General features: G+C 36.9%; 1 protein-coding gene across 2 annotated transcripts in view; it reads right to left on the bottom strand.

The window, feature by feature from the left end:
• Positions 1 to 24,760, bottom strand: part of LARS2 (leucyl-tRNA synthetase 2, mitochondrial) — a 90,642-nt gene that overhangs the window by 55,703 nt on the left and 10,179 nt on the right. For both annotated transcript variants that reach the window (XR_011048550.1, XM_068405284.1), the window contains exons 4-7: positions 20,132 to 20,223; positions 17,706 to 17,766; positions 8,518 to 8,607; positions 4,200 to 4,343 (exon numbers count right to left, since the gene is read on the bottom strand). Coding sequence is in view for 1 of the 2 variants with exons in the window: in XM_068405284.1 (XP_068261385.1) it covers positions 4,200 to 4,343; positions 8,518 to 8,607; positions 17,706 to 17,766; positions 20,132 to 20,223 (387 nt within the window). In the remaining variant the exon portion in view is untranslated. The remainder of the gene's footprint in view (positions 1 to 4,199; positions 4,344 to 8,517; positions 8,608 to 17,705; positions 17,767 to 20,131; positions 20,224 to 24,760) is intronic.

Raw genomic sequence — 24,760 nt, 5'->3', positions numbered from 1 at the left:
TTTCCATAAACTTTTCAGAAGAAATAATAGTCACCATGGAAGGTGCAAGCAAAAGGTGACCAGAATCAAATGGTTCTCCCCATGAGATACCAAAACCAGGTTAAGGCCTCACTGGAGAAAGATAAGTGGGATCAGTAGAACAAACTTGAAGAATACTAGCCCTCTAAGTCTAAAAGTAGCCAAGGTGGGGAAAAAAAGATACAAAACTTCCCCCAAAGGTGCAAGGATTAAATTACTTTAAAATAATCTCTTAGTGTTTCCCATTTTTTAATCTCAAGATAAAAAGTAGTGAAACTTCACTGGATAACAGAAATCTAGCCATACAACTCACTGAAAGCCTGATCCACTTAGCTCTCTACCTTTTTGCAAACCTAGTAAGAACATCTGGCACAAGAAAGCAATAAATCTGCTCTGTGCCCATAAACTTGTCCAAGCTGTGAGATACAAGAAATAGAAGGCCAGGTTGAGTTCTGATACAAACTCTGGCAGTGTGGCTCAAAGACTCAAAAGCTACTCTATACTGACAGAAAATGTAGGTCTTTGGTTCAGAATGATTTTGACCACACTAATCTGGCACCATCTTGCCTCAGCCTTCTGGACACCTTCACAAGAAGCAGAACTGAACAAAAGATGTTGAAGAGGCAATTGACTCAAATGGGGAATAAAGATCTCAGGGGCAGGCAAGTTTTGGAAATTTATTTCTATTGGGTTTTCTGAATGCAAAAATGTTGACCATAGATTTGATATCCCCAGTCCAATTAAAGATAATCTTTATAATGTCCTCTCAGATTTCCCATTTACAGGGGGTCTGGCATATGGAGTACCATAAGTAACCTTCACCATCTAAGCCCAGCTTGAATAAAAATACTCTCTACTACTGTAGCATCCTGAGCCCTCAGGCGCCTGAAAGCAACTGCAGAGAAGGTACTATATACATATTCATGGTGAGCCCCAAACAACTGAAGAAAAAGGGAAGTCAGATCCATGAAGAACCTCGTATTATTCTAGAGAAGTATGTACATTGGCAAACTGTCAGGTAAGGATAAAAAAAGCCTAATTATTGTACTCATTTATCATTAGAAGCACAAATATATGAAGTCTCTGAACAGCAAAGACTTTCAAGAAAAGGAAGTTGTACTGGTAGTGGTTCTGGTCCATGATGTAAGCCACGAAAATCTCTCTATGAGAGAAATGAGTGTCTTCAAGACCAAGAGACATGAAATAATCCCCCCTGCTGAAGTGAAGGTATTATGACCACTAACGTTATCCTAAAATAATATTAGTGATTAAAGATCTTTAGCTTCTTAAAGAAACGTCTCTATCCTCCACTCCTATTAGGACTAGCTCTGTAAAATCTGGACCTTCCGCTCCAAGATGAAAGGCTCTGTAAATGATAAAGGTAAATGAACATCTCTCAATAAAGTCTGGTCTCCTGGCAAGGGCTTTTGAAAAGAGGTGGGGAAGAAGGCTTGAGGAATAGGCTAGAAGAGTGATTGCTGTAACCATGGTGTTTCAACACTGCTATTTAGGTTGATATGGATTCAGATCAACTATCAATAGCCTGAATCCAAAGAAAAAGTATACAAAATAAACAGATTTAGAAGGAAGGACTCATGCCTCTTACCCCTCCTTGAGAAGTACTGGGATGACTACTGTGAGGAATGAAGAAATGTGTGCAAAGTTGAGTTTTGAGGATAACTAGTCAAGATATTCAGGAAGAGGAGCCAAACTTGTAGCATTTAAGATCTGTAATTTGGCTTCTGTCAAAATGCTGTTGTAAAGCTTCCTGGTTATGTCAGTATGGGCACAGAGTCTCTAAGAGATTGAAGTACTTGTCCAGTGTTAGCTCAGACACAGTCTCCTTCCGACTGACAATGTTCAATTGTGGCTTGCAGTTCATGGGCCATTCAGAGCTGTACAGCCAAAACATTCTTCTTCAGAAAGTAAGACACAACATGCTATGTTATCTAGCCTCTTGCAACTTGAAAGAAAAAAATTTAAGTACTGAAAAAGGGAATTTATTTATCTTAAACTTCCAAAGTACGAAATCCATATAATATCAGATAGTGAACTTAGAATACCAGAGCCTGGTAATCTGCTATTTTTATTTGAAGGTTTTGGGAAAAAAATAAAAAGTATTTTTTTTCCACCTCTACAACCAAATGTTTAAAGCCCTTGCCAAAAGAAGCAGAGAGACTGTTCAAAATGTGCCAGAACCACAGCAACAAAAATGGGAGTCTGGAGGGTGAGTAAAAAGGAAAATCCAAACCACTCGCTGATACTTGGTAGCATCTGTCACTGTACAAGAAGTGGGAGCACATGAAGGCAATGCTTGCCAAAGCACTTGAGCTGGAAGCAACATGGCATCATTCACAGAGCTGGTTGTATCAGCTAGCATAGACCCTACAGAATATCAATCATGCACAGAACAAAATTTTGGGAAACCTTTACACAGATCTGTGGAGTACTCAACTGTCCTCTGTAGTAATGCTTAAAGGTTTTGTAGAGGTTGATATAAATGTTCATCTCCAAATGAAAAGGAGAAGCAGCTCTCATTCATGATGCCACTAAGATGTTCAAGAACAAGGGGTCTGCACTTTTTACCTTCATGTACGTAGGGGATATGGGAGTCTCCTAAGGTGACATCTTCGGCAGGAAGATGGCAGCATGCTGTGGAGGCACAAGTTCCTTCTTGGCATCAGCTGAGCCTGCTTACTGGAAAATAACATGTGGGAGATGTGATCAGCCCAAGAGCTGATGCCTTTCCTGTAACAACATTTCTTAGGTTGGAGACTAAAGACAAAAGATAAGTTCTCCTCCCTAGAGGAGGGTGGATATTGAGCAAGAGGTAATAATCCCATAAACCAAGGGTGTTTTGAAGGTTACTGAAAAGCTCCTCCGTCTTGTGTTTTGGTCTTTATGAGTAAAAATTTAAGGCTGATTCACTCCTCTTAGAGGGAGAAAAGTAAACAGTGATTTGGTGCAAGCATGGATATAGCCCAGAAATACCAGCCATTATTTCCTACAACCTCTATAAAGACTATAGACAAAAGATGTATCAGTAAAGACAGAAACTCTAGTGAAGCTCCAGCCTCAAACTGAGGAAAACAGTGAGTTGAGGCTGACCCTGAAATATCACAAAGGTGATAATGAAATCTGGTGAAAGGATCACGACGAAAAAGCTCAACGTTGTGATCATTTTGTGATTGTGCAGACACGCTCCATTTTTACTTCAGCTATAGCAAATGTTCCCTCCTTACTGCCAGAACAGGCAGCACAATCAGAAAACATGCATCTCAAGTACCCTCTCTGATGAATCAAAGCATCAGGCAGGATATCTAAGGATTTTTCTCTTTATTATGAATGGACCTAGATTGAGACCTGGATTTCTTCTCCCTGGATGATGGTGGAAATTTGGTCTCTTAAATCTGAGGCTCAGAAAAAGGGTCAAAGATGAACTTTTAATATCTTCTTGGGAATAACTTTCTCAATCTGTACTTGAAGAGTCAATACACAGAGCACTTGGATGGAATGCAAACTTCACTTAGACAAAACAGGAAGTCTATTCTTTCATCTCAGAGAGCATAAAGCCAAAAATTTTGTTGAAGAATTCCTAGGTGTGGAAGCTATGCTGTCCCATCACAACCAAAATTTGAGCTCATAATAAAAAAGGATGTGTAAATAACTTGAAAATATTTTTTAGCTACAGATAATCAAATAGAGTATGAAGGAAAGCATAACAGAAAGTGCAGATGATCTTCAATAAGAGCAGTTAATCATAGTTCTTTATGGTTCAGACACACATGGAAACAGGTTGACTAGGCGAACAAGTTTCTAGTTCAAAAGATTGCACAGCTGTACACTCAAAATATGCAGAAAAGCACTTGATGGTAAAAATGGGACGACAATGTGTGAATGCAGGTTCATTCATTCACCTCTAATCTATGCTTTTTGATTTCTTCAAAACTTAATCCCACACCAATTACTTAGAATTCTTAAAGACGTGAACAGAAAGACTTCAGGGATAATAATTTTTATATACATGCATACATAGGGATAGATCATGTATATCATTATATAATTATATATTACACAAACATGCATATATAAAAGACCACATTCAGCTTGATGAATACTTCTGGATGAAAAGTCACCTCTTTTAAGTGCTACCATAATTTCCAAAAACTGTATTCTCATACCTTTGCATAAGCAGTAGTTTTGATAAACCACTGTTTGAGGTATTTCTGTTCCACTTTGGCTCCTGAACGCCATGAGCAACCATTGTCATCCACCTGTTCATTAGCTAGAACAGTCTGATCCACTGGATCCCAATTAACCAAGGCCTAAAAAAAAGTTGTACAAAGAAAAAGTATTTTCAGCAGCTATTTCAAAACCAGAATCTTACTTTTCAGACACTGAAAGAATTATCCAGAAACATTCCTTGGGCCCCTGAGTTTTCTAAATTTTTATAACATCCATTTGAATCAGCCACATGGACTCAACTGAAGATGTTTTGAATATTCATCTTCTCAGAACTCAAAAAAACCCCAAGAATGCAGTTGGCAGCATTTGCCTTGATTGATCATGCTAGCGGGATAGGCTGACACTTGAATATTAAATATGTAAGTGTTCCAATTGACTAGACTGGAAACTACATAGTCTGATGCTTAAAAGCTGTCCACCACTAATCCAAAAGCATTGAGTCAGACTGAGGGGGATGAATAACCAAGGATCTCCAACTTGAGAGGACAGAATCACAAAGAAGTATTATAGTGGCCAACTATATTTCAAGTGAAAGACTTGGTATTTTCTGCACATAACTCCTGTCAACTGTGTGAATTACTTTTGGAATGATCTTTCCTTATCAATACAAACATATTAAAGAAAATTTAAAGTGAAATAAATGTTGGTGTTCAACTCTACAAACCTTGTTTTTTGAGGGCTAACTGAAATACCAGACATCACGTACTGAAGAGGGAGCAAAAATCAAGTCGCCCCCCCCAGTGCTGAACAATTTAGCTGATCATTTATCACAAAGGATCTAAGACCACAAAAGAATACTAGCAGTCATTCCACAAGTTGTATTCAATGCTAGACATTAACTTGAAAAAATGAAAGAAAGAAAAAAAAAAAAATCAAAGCGATAAAGAAGAGTAATCCATTATTTTGAGTGTTATTCAGAATCTGAGGTAAATCAAAGTTAAATCAGCCTGACTGAAAAACAGTAGCTCCAGCTCCATAGCATGCTAATACATGAAACATTATTTGAAAATTTCAAATGCATCCTTTGCGTATGGGGAGGACTTAGTATCTCAATCTTAAAACTAATCACTGCCCTCATAGTACTCACTTTACATTTTATCTATCACTGATCACTTTCTGAAATGCCCCAATTTCCAAACAATTGATACCGCTTAGTTTTAAATATGCTACATATTCTTAGAAATAGTAAAGCTCACAACCATTTTATAAATCTTATAGTGAGGACAGCGGAAAGACAGATACATGGATCCTCTTCCTTAGGAATACTATTGCTGTTTTTTTTATCAGTGTGTGGTATATGTGTGCACATAAAGTCTGATTACCTACATCGAATTATACAAAATTTATTATAATGAAATGAATGAAATCCATTATTTGATAAAAAAAAACCTCACCTTCTAAGGAAGCTTGTGTGAATTCCATATGTCACTGGAATTTAAACTTTTTACAGTTTGCCTACCTTTTATCTGTTAGCTACCAATAATACCATACTGTTTTTTATAAAAGGTTTCAGAAAAGTAATTGGGAAATTAAAAGCAATCAATGTATTCCACTATTGCAAATCTATTTTCCAGACTTTCAGAACACACAACTTCTTCATTAATGATACAAACACATTATGACGTTGGCTATAAAGTAATGATCTTTTAATTTATAAGTTCTGAAAAAAACCCCACACCACTACAAAGTTAAAATAGCAGCTAAAGAGAGATAAATCAGATAATATTAAGAAGTAATAAAATACCAGTTGCATAAAGCAGTACTAGCATATGCTTGTATTAAATTGGCTATGACTCAAAGTTGAGAAAAAATACTGTTTCTGTTTTGATGATATTGGATCAAACTTATGATGAAAATTTTAGAAGGTAACTGAACTGATTTATATGAGTATAATTATTTAGCATAACATTCTCATGATTCATAACAGGAAAATTTAAATAAATCATGCAAAACAAAGCAAATACACATTTAAGAAATCTGTAGCTGAAAGGTCTTGACTGAATTTTTAGAGTTGCATTTTGTTCCTTCCATCTCTCACAACCTTTTATCCAGAACCTGGATATTAAATTAAATCCTTAGTTCCTACTTGTACCTCATGCAGGCATCTTGACAATGACAGCCTCTGAAACTATGGCCCCAGGAAGCCGCTAAATGTCACCTACACAAAGACAGCACACTGCAAAAGTGTATAGAGACCACAAATTATTTAGATCTTCTCACTACACCAATGCAGATCATATGCTTTTAAGACAGAATTAATCTCATCTAACTTCAGGTATCTATAGCATAAGTATCTATTCTCCAGGTTTGGTGTCTATGGTTCCACTACAGTCTACAGATGCCTAATCAGGCAGAAATTAATCTCAACCTAAATAAGACACCAACATCTGGCCAGCTCAATAACCTCTACAGTACATTGACTGGATCAGTATTACAGGAAGAAGAGAGAGGATTTTGCTATGTTGAATAAAGATGCCCTCTATGATGCTGCAGCACCCAGACAGACATTGTTAATTCTCACTAATTCCAGCTCCTGGACATACTGTGTCTGTGTCTCCCTACCAGGGTATTTTCTGGCCAGACACGCATACTCCTGGAACAGAGCATTAACTAGACTAACACTCTACATATATTATTCTTATCACCACAGTAAGGCTATGAATTATCTCCTTGTACCCAAAATGAAATTGTAGGACAGGAGACTTCAAGCTGTGCAAAAGTACTGCCTAACATATATTGCAGGGAGGCTGAAGACAGGGGATAAATATATGCTTTAAGTATCTATGACTGTTTGAAGGGACTTAGGGTTACAGGCTATCTCTGCCATCTGTTTCCTGCCAAAAAGCAAATGGTTTATATCCACCAGAGATTACATCCCCTACATGGTTGACAGATGCTGCTTTAAGTCCTCAAACTGATCCTTGACTCTTAAGAGGGAAGGAGATCCAATCACTGGTACCCAAACACCTCCAGGATGTCACAGTACTGGGAGCCTGCATGCAGAGTTTGTTTTGTATATCACTGCTTCTAACGAAGCAGCAAGCCTTGTGCTTTTCAGATTCATGTGGGATCACTCCTCAAGCAAACAAATTTACAGAAAAAAATAACTTTGTTATAGCAAAGCTAGGGGTTTAATTTATTACAAACATGGAAAATAATTACAGGCAAAAAAAAAAATAAAATAACCTCCCCACTCCCCAAACCCAGCATGTTAGGACATATCAAATATTGAATCTTTTTGATGGTTGTCATTTAAGATCTCTGAAGACATCTTCCCTATGGAAACAGGAGAAGTAGCTCAGTAACACCCTGCCATTCCAAATGCTACCTTTCACTATCAACCTCTTTCTCTGGGTTCAGAGAATAATTACAGTACATCCCTAATTATATCCTGTAGGGTTTCCTGGTTTCTATAGAATACAAAGGAAATGTTAAAGCACATTTAAGAAACCTTAGTTTCCATTTTAAGTTAGAAACATTCACTAAATTGCAGCTTTGTCTAGTTGCAGCTGTTCAGGTATTTTGGAACTGCATTGCCTTGGCTAGACAGAGAATTCTTTGGAATGCTCAGTTAACTTTGTTTCAGCTCCTGCTTAAGAAGTTAACTGAACCCTTTTCAGATAGCCTGATATATATTATTTACAAAATATTATAAGGTCAATATTTTCTTCATGTACTCTAACAGAAAAATAGCTGTGATGATAGTCTTATAGCACCTAATATTTCTGTAATATTTTAGAGATCACAAATAGGGTCCAGGAATTGGACGGCTAGGCACATAATCTCCAACTATCCTATCCTATCCAATCCTATCAGTTCTGAGACAGCATCGCCGTAATGTTATACAGTTAAATAATCTTGCTGCTGAAGAGACTCCTCGTGATCATATTATCTTATATATTTTCACGAGAGGGAAGATAAGACTTAGAAAATTCTATATTAAAGCCATGAAATAAACTAATAGTAGCTATATTCTGATCCTGCATTTCAATGTAAATCACTGATAATAAACATTTCTGATTTGACTTGCTACAATACCCATTCATGTTAGTTACATATAAAATTTACCTATATATAAAATTCAGTTATATATAAAATTCATTATATTTTGCAGTGATTTAAAACCAATAGAGCACAATAAATACCTATCCACTTAAAGAATATGAATGGACGATCCAGAAATGTGCCACTTACATAACAAGTGTCTTGAGTTAGTGCACCTGCAAAGTATTAAAGGTCAAAGTTTGTACCTACCTCTTTTTGATACACTATCCCAGCTTCAAAAAGCTTAAGAAAGAGATATTGTGTCCATTTGTAGTACTCTGGTAAGCAAGTGGTTATTTCCTGCAGAAATGAAATAAAATAAAAATTCCTGAAGCTATTCTTGGTATTTTCCGACAGCGTTTTAACTTAAACAATTAACTCAGGAGTGTACAATATATGCCACAGAGAAAACATAAATGCAATTTTGGGTAATTTTTATAATGAGTGATAGTCACCTGTACACAAAACCAGAGAACATGGGCTTTGTGTGGGTTTGATTTGCAAAGAAAAGTTTCCCTGTTAACACGGAATACAAGAACCCTGTATAATCAATGCTGATAGATCTAAGAACAGAAGATGAATGGTAATGACCACAGCTGCCTGACCAGGGAAACGGCAAAACTAGAAGAAAATACAACTCTGTCAAAGAAGTCATCTTAGCTGTGTTGCCTTTTCTTCTGTTGCTCAGCAATGAAAAACAGGAGCAGAGACGGCCGACTGTTCAGAGGCAGCGGGGAGCTGGCTGCAGAGAAGCAAGGAGGCTGGAGGAGCCTACAGCTGAAGCAGGAGATACAGAAGGACAGCAGAACAGCACTGAGGAACCGAGGCTGCTGACAGATAGAGCGTGTGGGGCAGACAGGAAGGAATATGGGGTAAGACTCTAAACTTCAAGATGAAAGACTTGCAAAGGATATCTCACCATCAAAGGTCAAATAAGTGACCACTTTAAAAGACAAGCCAGCTCAAGGTAGGAGAATGCTCTGGGTTAACATGTGGTGTCACAGTTTAAAGCTGGGCCGGCTATTAAACCTGTGGCAGACGCTCTCTGTTAACCCTCCCCCCCCACCCCAGAAGGGAAAGGCAAAAGGGAGAGAGACTTGACGGGTTGGAAAGTTAAAACAGTTTTAATAAACTATAATAATGAAAAAGAGTATAATAATAATAATAGAAATAATCAAATATATATATAAATATATACAAATATATACAAAACCAAAATCGAGCTCCCCCGATGTCAGCCACGTCACCCCCGGCACTGCAGGGCAGGCTCTGGGAAGGCCCAGGCTGGGCCCAGCGACGGTCGAGAGCTGGATTCAGGGATGCATGGATTGGGATCAGGGGCAGCAGGAAAACGGACAGAGTCCTCTTCGGACACCGGCCATAGCAGAAGGGGCGAGAAGAGAGAAGAAGGGGCGAGAAGAGAGAAGAAGGGGCGAGAAGAGAGAAGAAGGGGCGAGAAGAGAGAAGAAGGGGCGAGAAGAGAGAAGAAGGCTGAGACCCTCGTGATCCCCCCCTCTTTATACTGACAATGATGTGTATGGGATGGAATACCTTCGTTGGTCAGTTTTGGGTCACCTGCCCTGTCCGCTCCTCCCTGCAGGTGCAACCCCCCTTCAGCTCTTCACTAGTAAGCAGTGAGGAATTTAGCAGTGACCTTGGTTTCTCCAAGAATAAGTACAAGCAAGAGCCTTTCTGCATAACATCCCTACCAGTGCCTCAGCGATAACTACAAACTTTGAGCGTTATCAGTCCTGGAAGCAGACACTGTCTGCAAAACACGCAGTTAGTTTCAGAAAGTGCAGTTACTTAGAAGAGACTTAGCTGAAAGTAAAAATCACTGAAAGGAAAATTGGCCTGGTTTAGGCCAAACCAGGACATGTGGAGAAAAAGATAGAGTTGTGAAAGAAGTCACAAATGAGGGGGATTGTTAAGAGGGAAATACAGACAGATTAAAAATAAAAAACAACATAAGAAGAAGGAAGGGGAGTTAAGAAAACAGCAGGTAACAATATAATCGATAGCTTTTTTTAAACTTGCAAACATTTTATAAGTTTTTACTGAACTCTAATAATTAAAAACCAACCTACTTACCACCTGCTTACAAAGTTCCATATTTTAGGTGTTTGTTCTTAAAAAAAACAAACTGCATTTCAAATAAACATCTCAATATGTAAAGACGACTATAGGATCATATGATTATAGAATCCCAATTTTCTCTGCACACAGTGTTTTACAAGCACAATGGCTACACATACGCCTTCACCCACATATTTTAAAGTTTGGCCAAAGTGAAAACAACTGTGTAACTCAGTATTTAAGCTCTAATTACATAATAAATATGTAACAATAAACAGATTGCATTTCCCTCCTCAACTGCTTTCCTGTTTAACTTGCACTTATTTAAAGAAGAAACATTCATACAAAATTTCTGTTTGACCATGTTTGCACTTATTAAAGTGGAAGAGGACTCCTACACTGAACTTTAAAATCAACATGAACTTCTTGATTTTAGAGTTACAGGGTTGACAGCAAGCCACTGAAAATTTATTGTTTGCAAATACTTATCAACTACCTGAAATAGCTCCAAATGTGAAATGTCTTTCACCCAGGCTTTCCTGTCATCTAAGCTTCTCACTACAGACGACATCAGCAGTATCACGTGCTACTCAAATGACATCTGAAACACTCCAGCACAAAAATTTTGTTCTTTTTCTACAAGTTCATACTCCAGTGCTGAAACGTTGCTTTGAACAATTAATTTGACCTTTGAATAGATACGCCTCAGAAGTGTGTATAAGAGGTTTCAAGACCAGAAAGAGACATTTAATGGCAAGTTTTCAGCACAGCATGTGAAGACTTAGTCATGAAAAACAGTTGCTTGATTAAAACCCTGTGCTCTGCACTGAAAAAAACCCACTTGATAAAAGTCTGATTTCTATCTCTCCAACTAAACACTATCCATTTAATTTCCCCCCCCCCGCCCCGCTTCTCCACGCAGTAGAGTTCTTCTGCCAGTGTGATGCCACTACAGGCAACAGAGCTTCCTCACTGTAATGTCAGAGACACAAAAGAGAGACAATCCCTTTTGGTACAATATAAGATTACGTGAGCAACAGGCAAATAGGTAAGACAACTGAAGTGAGTTGTCAAATGAAAATAGTAAAATGGACTGAGATTTGTCCTTTTGGTCCTGAATGGCAGATGAGTGTTAACTGAAATAAAAAGAGATGACGTTTCTCAGTCTAAACAGGCATGTTCACGACATGGTACAAGCTAACTCCTGGGAACAGAGCCTCATGTCCACGTTCTCTCACAAGTTATGAACTGACATTGTTTAGAAATAAATGCAGCAGACTTATCACTGAAGAAAATCTCTTGTGTGGTCATCGAGCTGCAAAAAGATCACTCAAGCTCATCATTTAACTTTATAACCGTGAAAGTCTGAAGTAGCATTTGAAGTTAATGAAGAAAGAGCAATTACATCACTACGAAGTGAAATGAGCTGCTGACGACAAGCCAGCAACCTCTTGTCAATCTCAAAATGTGTTTTGTTTTTTTCCCTACTGTTTAGCACTTTAGACTTACAGTGAAAAATAATTTTCCATGTATGCCAGTTACTGATCTTGATTAAATAAATAATGTTTGGTAAAAAGTTTCCATTAGGCTGCTATCATGCTTAAATTAAGGTGAACATTAACATTTCTATTTATACTTTCTAAACACGGCAAAGATTTGCAGTGCGTTAACAGAACTGACTTAACTCAGAAATACAGACAAGGGTTTGGAAAATAGCACAATGGAGCCCTTCCACCCTGCCAAAAAATGTAACTTTCTGCTTCTCATTTGTGAGCTGAGCACTAGCATAACAGCATACATACAGAACCCTGTATCATAAAGCAGTTCAGTGAATATATATAAACAGGATACTAGCATATTTTCTCCAAAGATAAAATATATACTAAAAATCAGAACCCTTTTTACAAATATCAAATATGCTGCTCAGCTGTCCACTGCACGTGTTCTGTGACAGATTTAGTGCTAACTCATCAGGCCAGCATTTCAGAAGGTACTATGGAATGGCAGGGACAGCATCTCCCTCTTCCCCCTCAACCTTTTCCCTTTTCCTTTTGTCAGCTTGCTAGTTAAAAAGAGTATCTGATACTGTCACCAAAATGCATCTTTATCATTGTTTACTGTTACTGCTCCTTATTCCTACAGGAATGACACTCATTCATTAAAACAATTAAAACAAACCACCTTTAAAAGCCATCTGCTTTTAAAAAGAGCAGATATTACCAAGGTATATAACAGAAAGATCCCTACCCTTACCAAAAACTACCTTGCTTAATCCCTTTATTGCAGCACAGCAATCTGCTACTAACAAATAGCATCATGGGGGGTTAGTATCTTATTTATGCAAACAAATTCTCAGTTACAGACTAAATAGTGGCATTAAAATTTAGATTTGACAGCAGCGCAACTTGGGAAGCAACCAGTTCATGTTAAGCTTAAAGGGCCGTTCATCATTAAAAAATCTGATAAAAAAAACTTCAGCTACCAAAAATGTGGGAAAACCAACAGTAAAGAACTCTGGATAAACAAAAAAAACCCAAACCTGATGGAAGATTCTGGTCATTAATGAATGAAAAGCTGATTTTCAAATGCCTTGTTTTATATTTCATCATTTGTTCTAAATCTGTTCTGTTCTTACAAATTTCTATTGGGTAGCTCTGAACCTAAAACTGTTTTTTAAAGTTACATCTTCAAGCTACTTTCACGGCTTTTTTTTTTTTAAATAAAAGTAACATTTACAGGCTGCGTAAAAGTGTTTATTTGTTGTAAGATCCAGCAGGCTTTGTGAATAACATAACTAGACTAGAGAGAAGTAATTTCCTACTTTATTAATAATAATTTTATTTCTAGCACAGTCTTATGCTATCCTGAAGACAGCCATGTTGCACTTGATACTTATTAAAAAGGTGATAAGGAGAAAAAGTCTGAATGGATTGTTTCAAAGTCTATTTGGGAAGACTAAACAATCTTTAATCTATTATTTGCCTATTTTGGTGTTAAAGGGTACGTACCACCTCATCTGGAAGTATAATTATTTGATTTTCAGAGGTTTAGAGCTACACCAAACTAACTACATTTCTAAATTCATTTGAATATTTGTATTTCAAAGGCCCTTAGTTTCATGCTTTATTAGCTACAAATGCAAACGTCACGTAGTGCCTACATTATAGACCATGAATATCTTTCCTGCAAAAAAGTAGCCTTGTTATCAACAGTTTCCTTTTTTATTTAATTACAAGTAAGGTGACTGATTATCAGTGGTACGTGGATAAAAAGAAAATTTAATACATAATGCTCTATCTACTGTTACAGTTTTATGCATGCTCAGGCAATGCACAAGAATGACAACTTCAAAACCAAACAGAAAGAGATCTGCACAAAGAAAATCTACCAAAGATAATCTTTTTTTAATGTACAGAGCAGAAGGGGAACATTATTCTTATGTAAAAAATTATGTCACTTGGCATGCATGAATTGAAAAGACTAAAAAATGTTGGCAGTACAAGCTGCCTTCTAGAATAAAGTTACTGATTGATAATACAGTGGTGAACTGATGGCTTACTGGGAACACACATTCAGTCTGACGGCACTCCTGAGCAAGAGAAAGGAAAAATGTTATATGCTCTCCATCCCTTCTTGCCGATGATATGAATCTTTGAAAATTGTATTGCCTAATTCCCCTGAAAATCATGTTAGAAGTGGCAGGCAGTTTGCTATGCTGTCTGGGATGGTATTTTTGAGAAATCTGATCACTAGGAATGCCCAAATTATTGTCATCTTAAAAACAAAACATAACCACAATGTTTTTTATTTTCCAGTTATTTTTAATGTCTCAGAGAGATTTCTTCCATCCTCAAACTGCAGCTTTTTAACCCTGCATCTGACAAACAAATATTCAGAATAGAAACAGTCTCTCTCATTTATTATTTTTAAAAAATCTCTCCCCCAAATCACACCATTTTCAAAGTGATATAAAATATAACATTTATCACTTGAGGCACTTAAAATACCTACATGATTCATGGAAAAAATATCAGATAACTATTAGTATTCAAAACTACTCTAAAACAAAGTACTTACAGAGCTATTGTATGCATTTAATAACATTTTTAGTTTGCTTACATTTTCTGATCAGGAGGATAATTTTCAAGTGTCTTTGTAACCTGGCTTTCTGAAATCTAATTAGCTTTCAATAATGCCTTATTTGTGGTGCCTTACTGGTTAAGTAATTTCACTGACTGCTAAAACATAAAAATACTTTTGCATTTTGATTTGTAAGACACAGAGAACAATGAAAAACACCCAGATAAATAAAAGGAAACTTCTAGTATCCCAGGTACACTGGGATTTGTTCATAATAATTTTACCAAGCAATAAAACTACGACAAATCTTCATATTCCTGGACAGGACCTTCTTGAACACCAGACATGACTTTATAAGCAGTCAGCTTCTTCAGCACAGCTACGTGCACAAGGCATTCAAAATGTACTTATTTTCCCACTTTTTTTTTTCCCTTTATGTTTGTAAAATGGTAAAATTTACTTAAGTTTCCTTCACATCATCTAGGCCTATACTCTAAGCTGGCCACAGAGGACAGAGACAGTTAACATAAAAGGTTTGTACTTTAAAAAGGCAATTCACCACACGCTAAGGTAGGGGAATGGGTTCCCTCCACCATATATTTGCTAGGTACTATGCTCTAGCACAATGAAGGAGCACATTTAAGCAACACCAACGAAATTAAACTAAAAACAAACTCCTGTTTTGTACAATAGTCTTGGTTAATTAGACTAACCCATATAAAAAGTTTTTCTTGCATCTTTTCATAGGAGTCACTAACGCTAGTGGGTGTGTTTGCATTGTCACAGTATTTTGTAAGCCACTGATTTAGTGCCATACAAGTACAGAATAATCAAAAAAATATTCCTTACCTCAAGGAGTTCACTTTTAAGATAAGTACCCACACAGTGCAGTGCATTGCTGTGCAAAGATACTTGACTTAGCCCAGAAGCAGTGCAGCTGAGGCAGCAAGATGCTCTGCCCAGCCTAATTAGCCTTGCAGAGAAGCAGGCTTTATCAGCCTGGAAAATATACTCTGCCACAGCTTAGCTGTTCTGCTTCCGAAGGTAGCTCTTTCATGGCTAGCTCAAATATCCGTGCATTTGGAGATCACGTAATACAGATATATTTCAGGCATCACACATTTTTTGCAATGAATAAACATATCTATTTCTAATGGTTACCATTCAGCTCACTCTTACTCTGGTTAATAAGGCAGGCTTTCTAGGTAAAATAAAACTTAACCAACAAGCTAAGGAGTGAAAACTCCAAAATCCATTGTACTTCAAGGAATAGTTTTCAGCTATTTTAAAATCTCACCTTTCAAAACCACAAACTATGTGCCCCTAGAGCATTCTAAATTATTTTAATTACACAACTGTTCAAATTAACTTAGTTGTACAGTATCAAAGCCCCTTCCACAAGTATTCAGAGAATTCTGAAAGTTCATTAACCAAAACATGGTCTACTACAAAAGTGAAGGTAAGTCTCAAAGAACAGGCAGAGAGATAAGAAAATACTTTCCCCTGTATACTTATACTCCTGCCATGGTTTTCAGTACTGCCTGTTCTCCATTTTTTCTTCAGAATAGAAGAGTTAAACAAAAGTCCATATACAGAAGTGAATTTTCTCTATTTTCTTGAAAGGTACTCTGCAACATTCAACTCTGGTGTGTTCCATAACACAGCCTAGACATATGATTTCACTGCTTTGAAGTATTGTTATATTACACATAGAAAATCTCTGAGATACTGACAGTTTTAAATATAAGAAAATAATTGTCAAGAATGTGTGCAGTAAACCTTCCACACAAACCTTTTATTTTCAGAGCTACTTTTTGGCTATCAAGAAAACGAGCATCTTACTAGAAAGGCTTATGCTGAAAATCTTGCCATATATATGACACAATGAAATATGGTTTTTAGATGTAAGACATACAAATAAACAACTTCACCTTCAAGATTAAAGAAAACAGATGGCAGGTCTCAGACTGCCAGAAAACTAATCCTTTTCCTTTTCAGATCTACCACACTGCTATAAAAATCCAAGATTAGCATCACCATCACTCTATTCAGAATCATATTAAGGTGATAAGCAATGGTTATTGCTGAGAATATAAAGGTAGTGACTGACTTTGCTTCACTGGTAAATGCAATAACCTCACAATTGCTTCAAAACTTAATTTCGTTTTATCTTGAAAATGACATTAGCTTATGTCTGATCATGTTGGTAAGGTTTTTAAGGTGAACACCTGATTATCAAGCATTAGTGTTTTATATAAAATTTCTATTTTCCAAAACAGTCATGATATGAACACCTACAAAAATGCAGACTTACGCTTCAAATTTAGAATAAGATAACCAAACCACCATTTCAATTTACTAGCTTTAAACCCTTGAGTGTATTATAAAAACACACACATTGAAAAAAGCACTCCTCAAAATATATATACCTTAACACAAAGGCATGCTGCTTCATAAATATCTATTTAGAGCATCGCCTAACTTCTAACACAGAAAATTGCTACTTTGAAAGAGTCAAAAAAGCAGAGAGAAAAATTGAAATGCAAAACTGAAATTACTTTAAAGGTTCTCCTAAACTTTAAGATGATCAGATGTCAGTATGTCAAAAGAGAAGTTTGATCAGAAGCTTGAGAGAAGCTCAATTTCCCACTTTTTTCAAGCATAGTTTTACAGTTTAACAACTTAAACTTTCATGGGGATAAAATTTATAGAATCACTTTTCTGTTACATTTTGTTTCAGTTTGTGGCCAGCTGTGGTATGGTGATCAAAGCCATCAGCAGTGAAAGCCAGGGCAGCTGCCCCAGGCTGGCCCACAGGTATATTCTGTAACATTAGTGTCAGGGTCACTATAAATGGGAAAGCTTGGGGATGGGGGTGCTTTTTACTCTGCTCTCCTTTCCCTCTTTCTCCTTCTTAATGATTGCTACTTGCCATAACTCTGTGGGCTAAGTATAATTTTGTGTCTTTTGTATTAGCATTGATATTGGTTTCCTTATTTTATTAAATCTGTTTAAATTTTAACCCACGAGTCTCCCTCCTTTTCCCAATTCCCTTTCTCAGTCAGGGAAGGGACATTGGGTGATAGAACAACTGGTTATTCCTTAGCCCCAGGTGCGGGCTAAACGAAGACAACTGGTCACTTTCAGACTTCTATATTGTCATAAATAAAACAGTGAAATTCCATGTTTTTCAATGTTCCATCATACAATAAAGCAGCATCCCTGAAAAAAGAAAATCTTACCCTTTCCCATGTAAAAGACAGACCTAGTGCATCAAACTGTTCCCTCATGTGTTGAATATTACTGCAAAATAGAAAATTAAAACATTTATTAACTTAAAAGTATTTCTATCATGAGATGATATTTAAAATCAGGTGTTTATAAAGTTCTGATAAATCAAAAGCACTAGTTAACCTCTAAACACTATTATCTCACTAACAGTGAAACTCAAGGAACTGTCAGAATACTCATCTTAAATAATAATTTTAAAAGTCCATAGTGTATTCTGGTTCAATTTCAATGGCTGTGTGTGCAAGACAATGATTTTTGTTCTCTTGATTTGAGCATAACTGAAAAGCAAATATGGCACTGCAGTTTGAAGTATCACTTCTCACTATTTTTATTTATCTTTACTGCAGTTGAGCCAAAGAGCACTCTGACATCTTCACAATGCACTAGGATGTACTTCCACAATCAGCTTAATCCTGCTCTGTCCTGGCAATGCTATCCTGGCTCTATTTTGCTTTGGCTCTGGTGATCGTGTGGCTATAGGATGAGTTGAATCAGCTCACCCATTCAACTGAAGACATGGCCTACAAAAAGTTCTCCAAAAATGCCCCACCAGTTTTCTTGCTTCCCTCTGATCAACATGCTGATCACACCAATACTGTGACAACAAAAACAGCTGAGCCAACACAAAGGAGGTGGTGGGAACATACATCCTGAGAGGTAACAAAGAACCCCTAAACTTCTGGTGGCAGCACAGCCACAGATAAACTTAAGTAAAATGTGAAACTAGGGCTAGGCCTTGCCCTAGATGGATTATATTCAAAATGTAAAATAAGATACACCAGAATATACAATGGAGCTTTAGCTTGAAAATGTACTAAATACAGTTTACTAAAATACTCACAACTACACAATATTAACTAGTGACCCACTGTGAATTCATTCACGTACTTTAAAATTTCTTATGGACTTTCAACTTTCTACTAAAATACATTATGTCAGATAAAGTATCATCTATCCTCCCACAGTAGCTAATTTGACAGTCATGAAACCAAGCATGTAATCCTGATCCAGAACAAACTTGCACTGCTCAGTAACTGAGGAATGTAAGTATCCCGTACTAACAGTTGCAGAGCCCCAGTTACACCAGAAAAGGCCCCCCAGCAGGGTCATATCAGTATGGGTACACCAGGAAATCCTCTTACGGACTCACAGCTTCCATTGGGAGAAACTATACTTTCAGTAGTACTGCTTAGATTAAAGCTCCACTCAAAATGAACTGTACCAATAAAAAAAATTTCAAATTTGAGTGCATTTTCACAAAGCTTCTGCCACTATACTAACTCATTCTAACAAACATGTCTGTGTTTTGTATAAGTAACTCTGTCTTCAATTTGTTTTATGGTTTTTTTCCTAACTTTGAGAATATAAGAAGTAATAGTCACTTGGAGCTCATTTTAAATCACCCCTTCAGAAAATTGTGATGCTCTGAAATTTGGTTGTTCACTCCTGAATCAAGTAAGTTGAAATGCTTACAGTGTGCCCCCTTTCACATGGGTGGCTGGCTCTGCTCCAGGGATGACTAAAACACATCAGGTTGCTATTACACCATCACAGCTTCACGTTCTGTTCAGTCATCCCTGCTGCAGGCATGAGAAACATTCAAGACAGGGACAGTCAAGAAGACAGGAGACAGCAATTACTTCAGTGGTCAGAATTTAAACTGCCTGTATGATGAACCAACTCCCTTCCTTAGCATAATAAAAAAAAATGGGTATGTAAATAATTTTCCTATTTGGTTGTTGTTATAATCAGTCTCAATGATGATGTGCTAACTTGTCTCTGTTTGTTGTTATAATATGATTGTTTAATTCTTAAAACTAGACTATCACTCTTTTCAGTACTAAGGAAATTTTCAAAGCAATATTTAATTCCAGTATAAAACATCTTCTACTTGTAAGTACTAGCTGAAGTGCTTTAAGTGTATGGGACAGCATGCACCTATCTACAAGAACAGAGAAAAATCTGAAGAGCACAGAAAGCAGCAGAAGAGAATCAGCTCAGGCTGTGCCCTGTCACATGCTTTTTGATGCAACTCAGACAAATAGCTTAGATGAGACAGATTTAACTCACCATAATGAAATTCTGATTTATTTTGTACTCACTGATTTGGGTGTTTGGGAAATGTCACTCTTTCAATATTCTACCTTTTTACAAGCTAAACGTAACTGAGATGAAAACCTTGAAAATCATCTTGATATATCTGTTTTTCAAAACTGAATCATCTGCATAGTCCCATAAAACACTGGCAAATAAGCCTGGTTCTTTCTGTACCATCTTTCTTGTACACTGGTTTTGCTCTGTTTTATTGCTTTATGGGGGCCACAGTACAGGTATTCACAGTGGAAATGTCATATTACTTAAATTCATTAAAAGCTACCTTCGTGTCCAGCTTGCAGGGTGAAGCCCATGTTCAACTGCAGCATTTTCTGCTGGTAAACCAAACGCGTCCCATCCCATTGGATTTATCACCTGTAAGGAAAAAGGAAAAACACAATCTTAAGTAACTTTCTGGAATGGGATTGACAACACACACAGGCCTCTAAATAATGAACGGTATTTTGCATCCAAATAATGAATGGTGTTTTGCATTTCAGCATTTGCTTTGTCTGAACTGAACCTCTTCAAAATATGCCCACTATGGCTAGGTCTGTTTTAAAAGATGAATATGAAGCATACTTGCTATCTACAACATGATGTTAGAGAGATCTTAAAGTATTATATAATAAACCCTCGTGACTATGTCAATGCCAGGTTAACAATGACAAAAATCAATGCTTTATAAATTTGTTTGATGGTAAAAATTAGCAGTTGATGCTACTGCTAAACAGAATCAAATATTCATCCTACAGAAGGAGAAGCAGCAAGAAAAACTAATTGAACCAATGATTTTAGAACTGTACCTGATGTGTGGCTTACTTTTTTTTTCTTTTTGTTTTAGAAAAAAGAAGAAAAATACCTTATGATAACCTTAAATCCAACAGATAAAATGAAGAGGATGGGGAAAACTGTTTTAGTCAAATTCTACTAAAACATCTTTTGCAAATACAGACTGCAGACTGACAAATTGTATTTCATGACCACAAATAAATAAAGGTGGAAAAAAATGTTTACTACAAAACAGACATATCTATTTCAACAGAAATAATCTATTCTCTTTCCTATTAACATGCAAATTATTTAGGAAAATAATCTAGCAATATTCAAAAATGTATTCAAAAAACCTGTTTAATAACCAGGGAAAGAAAGGCCACTACTTAAGATGCTGTCATTAAAAACACTTACATACTGGATACTTGATAAAACCAAACCCATTTCTTACCCCTGCAAATGTACTATAAATTCAGTAATTACGATTAAAGTTACACAGGTTTATCAATAGCAAAACATAATCGAGTAACACTTTACAGGTTATAAGAAATCAAAATTGTTACCGCTAAAAATATAAAGAACTTGTTCTTTAGTGACATGTAAGCAAACAAGCAATAAGAAAGCAAGCCCAGCAATACTAATCTCATAAGCTATCTCCATGCAAAAGATCTGTTCGTTTCCAAAGCATAAGAGCTACTTTCGTCGCTGGTTTGAACTATTTTTTATTCTTCTTTGCCACAACCTTCCAATCCTCTGACTTCAATGGATTCTTTCATAAAAAATACTTTATAGACATATTTATAAAGGTGCCCTAGGTACCAACTCAGTGTAAAATAAACAGAATTTAACAGATGTGACTCCTCGGCATTCTTGTTTTCAATACTGAGCTAAAACTAAGCCTGCTGTACATCATTACTCTGCTGGTGCAGCAACAAAACCAAAGGTATTAACCTGTGATCAACTGTGATTCAAGCCAGTACAGTAAGGGTCCATGCACAGCACATTTTTTTATGTATCAATCTAACAGAAATTGGAATGCCATGCTGTGTTACAAATTTTCACTATAATAAGATGGATTATTGTTCCTCATATCACAGTGTCAGAAAATATAAGAGTCAGATTTCCTAACTCCCCACTTCCTCACATTATAAGCGTTACACGGAAAATCTCATTTGGAGCCTAAACCACTTGTCAACACCCCACTGAAGCACACCTCTCCCCAGACCTTATCCTTTCCCTCCTCCCACCAGTAAGCAAAACTATTGGTATAAAAGAGAAAAAAAGAAAGGTAAACTTTACATAAACTACGATTCTCAATAGAAATTTTTAAGGACACACTAAAATATTAGTTTCTGCAGCTCAGCTCTTTTTGACCACTACTATTGCTGACCACCTGTCTCTGGAGAGAAATTATGAAATAAATCAGATTTCTTTTTTCATGTATAATACATATTTTCTCTTATTTAAACCCCCTTTGTTTAGACAAATGCCCTATATTTGCACCTCTACAAATGCCTTCTTTCACTACAAGCTCATGCACATTAAGTGAGATTAAGAAAATTACTCTTTATTAATTTTTGTAAAATCTGGCTTCTGAAGATCTCCTGCATATAGAGGGGCAGGAGACTGTGCCAAACGCAAGGCACAATCTCATTCCTCCTGCTCATGAGCAAGAGGATATGGGAAGAACAGCTTCACTACCGGCTACAGGCTCCCCAAAAGGGCTGACTGATGCTCCAGACAGCTAATGTGCAGACATTTTATCGCTATACCATCAGCGCTAGCAGGAGTTATCTGCTCACACAGATCTTCCCAATTCTAGCATGTATATTAAAAATATCATACAGTGTATTCACTTAGCACATTCAAAAGACAGTTCAATTTAACAACCAATAGCATTCCTCAAGTTAAAGGGCTGAAGAAATACGCTAATTCAAGTTTCAATCAGAAACCTGAATTTAAAGAGACATTAAGAATATCCTCAAATTAATCTCCAGGATAGATCTATTTATGTAGTTGCTATAGAGATGAATGTAACACGCACAGCGGTTTAGAAAATGATTTCAAGTTTATTGTCTCTTTCACTCTTCTACCGTGAATGGATTTGAAAGGTTTGTGAAAGGTATTTGTCTAAACAATAAGTCAGCTGCTTCTGGCTGAAATGTATGTTACGTATCTACAGTTAAAATGCCACGGTCTCCACGCAGCACTTGGTGTTACATCTTAACTCTACTTAGCCAACATCAAACACAAGGCTCAGATTAACTATATAGTTCTGAAAAGCATCAAAAAATCTCCAGAGACATGGAAGGAGAAAAGAAAATATACTACTAACATGTCAGAAATTGGCATAAAGAATAAAGGAACGGTTCAACTGTTCAAAAAAAAAAAAAAAAGAAAAAATAGGAAGAAAGCAATTTTGAAGGCCAAAGGGTATTCCTTGTAGCTCCTTGATGGGTTGGTCATGGGCTCTAACTAGCAGAAAATATGTCTGCTCTCTCTAGCATTACAGATGAGCACACAAAAAGGTAAAAAAGCCTTTCATTTTTTTGAATGCTGATTTGATTGCTTCTGACAGCAGCCTCTAAACCTTATGCAACTAAGGGATCCATTCTGCTCACTAGAGTGACCATTCCTCCAAGCATCACTTCTCTATACAGACACTATTTTCTCTAAGCCGCAAGGAGAAAGAAAAACAAATAACGAATATATCTTGTAGACAGAGGAGGCCTATATACGTCTGAGGATGTCTATACCTGGTAAAAGAAGGCAGGCTACAGTTTCAGTCATTTTAAGACAGCAGAAGCCAGTACTATCTCCAAAGGCAGCTGCGTGTTTCTGGTCTTCACGATGAAGCAGACAGGTAAACTCTTCCTGGTTAAAACTACTAGGTTAGTCTGAAACACAGAAGGCTTAAGATTCTCAGTTCACATGATCTCGCAGGATCAACTATGAAAGACTGGCATTTTCCACCACTCAACATACCATGTTTTGCACAGGAACACGAAGTTGCGAGGAAGCGATTTATTAGTGCGTGGAAAACAAAGTGCTTGGTAACTACCACACTGAGCAGTCTTTTCAGAAGCAGATTACTAAAAAGGAAAACAGTTGCATCTTGACACATTTCAGATCCCAAAGACTCTGACTTCACATTAGCTCGAAGCATTACTCTAAGAATCATTTCACAGCATGGTCAAAAATCTGTCGTTGATAGCTAGAGCTCTTAATGTGAAGCAGAGGAAGACACAGTAATTCCATTAATTCATTTCTGAGATCTCAGCTCCTCCTTTCAGAGCATTTTCATCTATTCACTGCTGTAACAATCAGCCCATCACACTGACATTAGTAGGCGAGATCAGCAGGTACTACGTAACACAAAACTGATAATGATCTCATAACACTCAGTTCTCTGCCTCCATCAACATAACTAGGACAGACGATTCAGTGAATTTTTCTTAATGTTTGTAAGGAAATAAAAGAATTTGTTTGCTCTCCTGATAAACTCAGGAGGTCTCAAAACTATGACCAGGGAGCTGACATATCTTTCTTACATCTAGATCAGTGCATTCCAAAGTTTAACGAAGACAGCAGAATCAGTGTCAAAATTGCCTATAAATAAATATATTTATTTCAGAGAATGTGTGATGAGAACCAAAAATGAAAACAAAGAGGTTTGCTGACAGATTAGTGATTTGAATCAATACAGCAAAGTCTACATTCCTGTCTCTAGTTATAGCCCCATGACACATTTGATGTGAACTAACCAAAAAAGGCTGACAAAATAGGAGATCTGTAGTCACGAGTTCCAGCTACCAGAAATCACCCCTGGCTCCAGGCAGCAAATTTCTGTCATCCTCCTTGCACTTGATCTCACGATCTTGCAACCACACACAAGTGAGACAGTAAGAACACAGGTTTGGAGAGCGGAAAGGAAAGGACGGCTGCTCCTTCCACTGGCTGCCTACAATTAGGCTGAACATGTTCAAAAGGCGATTTGTGAATTGACAGATAACAGATACAACACATTTTAAATACAAGACCTCCACCTGAATGCAGCCTGGATTGTCTTTTAAGTGTACTAGATAATAAACACCATTACGCAACAGCTAAAAATTTCCACCACTACCACCAAATAAAA

The sequence above is a fragment of the Nyctibius grandis genome, chromosome 7, assembly GCF_013368605.1.
Source record: "Nyctibius grandis isolate bNycGra1 chromosome 7, bNycGra1.pri, whole genome shotgun sequence".
Taxonomy (NCBI): Eukaryota; Metazoa; Chordata; class Aves; order Nyctibiiformes; family Nyctibiidae; genus Nyctibius; species Nyctibius grandis.
Note: the sequence above shows the minus strand (reverse complement) of the source record. Positions and strands in the feature narration are given on the sequence as shown.